The sequence below is a fragment of the Cebus imitator genome, unplaced genomic scaffold (assembly GCF_001604975.1).
Source record: "Cebus imitator isolate Cc_AM_T3 unplaced genomic scaffold, Cebus_imitator-1.0 Scaffold9, whole genome shotgun sequence".
Lineage (NCBI taxonomy): Eukaryota > Metazoa > Chordata > Mammalia > Primates > Cebidae > Cebus > Cebus imitator.
In genome coordinates, this window is record NW_016107324.1 from 11,499,993 (window position 1) to 11,502,581 (window position 2,589).

At 39.0% G+C, this 2,589-nt stretch overlaps 1 protein-coding gene across 1 annotated transcript in view; it reads left to right on the forward strand.

Annotated features, from left to right (window-relative positions):
• SPG11 (SPG11 vesicle trafficking associated, spatacsin) overlaps positions 1-2,589 on the forward strand; it is a 100,396-nt gene that overhangs the window by 11,900 nt on the left and 85,907 nt on the right. The window contains exons 5-7 of the mRNA XM_037744117.1: positions 512-649; positions 887-1,335; positions 1,430-1,431. Of these exons, the coding sequence (XP_037600045.1) occupies positions 512-649; positions 887-1,335; positions 1,430-1,431 (589 nt within the window). The remainder of the gene's footprint in view (positions 1-511; positions 650-886; positions 1,336-1,429; positions 1,432-2,589) is intronic.

The window sequence follows — 2,589 nt, forward strand, 5'->3', positions numbered from 1 at the left end:
CTGGGCATGGTGGCGCGTGCCTGTAATCCCAGCTGAGGCAGGAGAATTGCCTGAACCCAGGAGACGGAGGTTGCGGTGAGCCGAGATCGCGCCATTGCACTCCAGCCTGGGTAGCAAGAGTGAAACTCCGTCTCAAAAAAAAAAAAAAAAAAGTTTTTCTGAACCTTAGTTTCCATATCTATAAGATACGGTTATATTTACCTCACAGTGTTGTTGAGAGGCTTAAATAAGTTTGTGTGAAGTGTTTAGCGTAACATCTCAAATATAGTAGATAGTAAGTATTCTTACTGCTTTATTAAGCTAACTGCCCTTAATAGAATAAAATTCTTATGGTTGGCTTTATTACTGTGGCATAAGCAAAGGAGATAAGAAGTTCCTTTCTGGGGAATTTGTTGTCCATACTGTTCCTTCTCTGTGATCTCTTAATTTTAATTTTAATAGGAGCAATAGTAACACAAATTTGGGTTTGATCATCATTTTTTCATATGGCTATCATTATTTTTAAATGTAGGCAACACTCAGGACACCTACTGTGTGAAAGAACACTAGAAGACCTTCCTATTCAAGGACCTAAGGGGATAGATGAAGATGATCCTGTTAGCTCTGCCTACAGCATGAAACAGACCAAGTTTTCCTTCCAAATTGATAGGTACAGAAACTTTCTTTTCATTTAGTTTATTGTTCCAATTTTTTATCAGGCTGACACTGTACCCTTTCATTAAAGGTCTTTATTTGGTAGATACTTTTTTTCTTAAGAACATCTGTGCACTGGTTTAGTGTTTTACATAGTGCCTTTTACTATAATAGGTGTTAAGTTATATTTTATCCTGTCTTCCAGGCCTTTTACTGTAATAGCTGTTAAGTTATATTTTACCCTGTCTTCCAGGTCTTGGAAAGCCCAGCTATCATCATTGAATGAAACAATAAAGAACTCCAGACTGAAGGTTTCCTGTTGTGTTCCGTGGTTCAGGGATATTTTGCATTTGGAGTCACCTGAATCTGGTAACCACAGTACCAGTGTGACAAGCTGGGCATTCATTCCACAGGACATAATGGACGGGCAATATAATTTTCCACAGAAAGATCATGCCAAGACCAGTGATCCAGGAAGACCATGGAAGATAATGCACATCAGTGAACAAGAGGAACCCTTAGAGCTTAAATGTGTGTCTGTGACAGGATTCACTGCATTGTTTACTTGGAAAGTGGAAAGGATGGGCTGTACTATTGCCCTCTGGGATTTGGAGACCCAGAGCATGCAGTGTTTTTCCCTTGGCAGAAAGTGTATTCCTATAGACAGTAGTGGAGACCAGCAACTGTGCTTTGTATTGACAGGTGAGACTGTCTTGTATCAGACTGAAATCCATTGCTGAGATCTATGCTTTCCTTGCATTTTACTTCTGCCCCAGTGTCTGCTCTCATGTTTAAGTGGTATTATAATTATTTATAGGGGTTGTTATTCTTGGTAATAGTGTATCATATGTTTGACTTTTAATTAAGGTCATTTCTGCTCAGCTGAATAGTAAGATACTAACAGAAAGTTTGAGAGAAATGAAGTTTTCTTATTTTCAACCCAAAGAGTCTTCATTTGACTTCACAAGCCGAGGCTTACATGGGCCACGTATGAACTGCGTATTTATTTTGCGTGGCTTGCGCTGTCTAGGCTTTTAAAAAAGATTATAAACATTCAGAGTTAGGAGGTTTCATACAAATTCTAACTTCCAGCTGTTACTGAAAAATTCTAAGCTCTGGCAACACTGGGCCGGCATTCCTGCATAGTAACTTATGGGTTGGAGCTGAGTTTCAATCATTCTCTTAGATGGGCCATTTTATTTCTCTTTTTTTAAATTTACTTTTTTTTTGGACAGAATCTTACTCTGTCACCCATGCTGGAGTGGTGGTGCAATCTTGGCTCACTGCAACCTCTGCCTCCCTCTGGAGTAGCTAGAACTACAGGCATGCACAACCACGCCCAGCTAATTTTTATATTTTTAGTACAGACAAGGTCTCGTTATGTTGGTCAGGCTGGTCTCAAACTCCTGACCTCAAATAATCCATCTACCTCAGCCTTCCAAAGTGCTGGGATTACAGGCATGAGCAATGCGCCTGGCTGTACTTTATTTTTTAATAGAGATTTTTTAATAGAGGTCTCACTACCTTGCCTTGGCTGGTCTCAAATTCCTGAGCTCCAGTGATCCTCCTGCCTCAGCCTCCCAAAGTGTTAGAATTACAGGCGTGAGCCACTGTGTCTGGCCTGGGCCGTTTTATTTCTGATTAGGTTTTTCTTGCACCTGTCTCACTACCTACTTGGCCCCTGTAGGCATGGGACATTTTGATATTTCAGGTATGCATTCATTCAGCACATAATTTATCTTCTACAAAGGTATTGAATGTTGTGATTAGACTTAACCATGTGTTTATTCTATACCCAAGTTTTGGTTATCACATTTTTCTATGTGTCAGGAATATGCTATCAATTATTTTATTTTATAATAGTAAACCAGTAATCTGATATCTCTAAATAATTAAAGGTTCCAGGATTGATTATGCAAGATAATATATAATATAAATGTGGGATTTAGTGCTTTT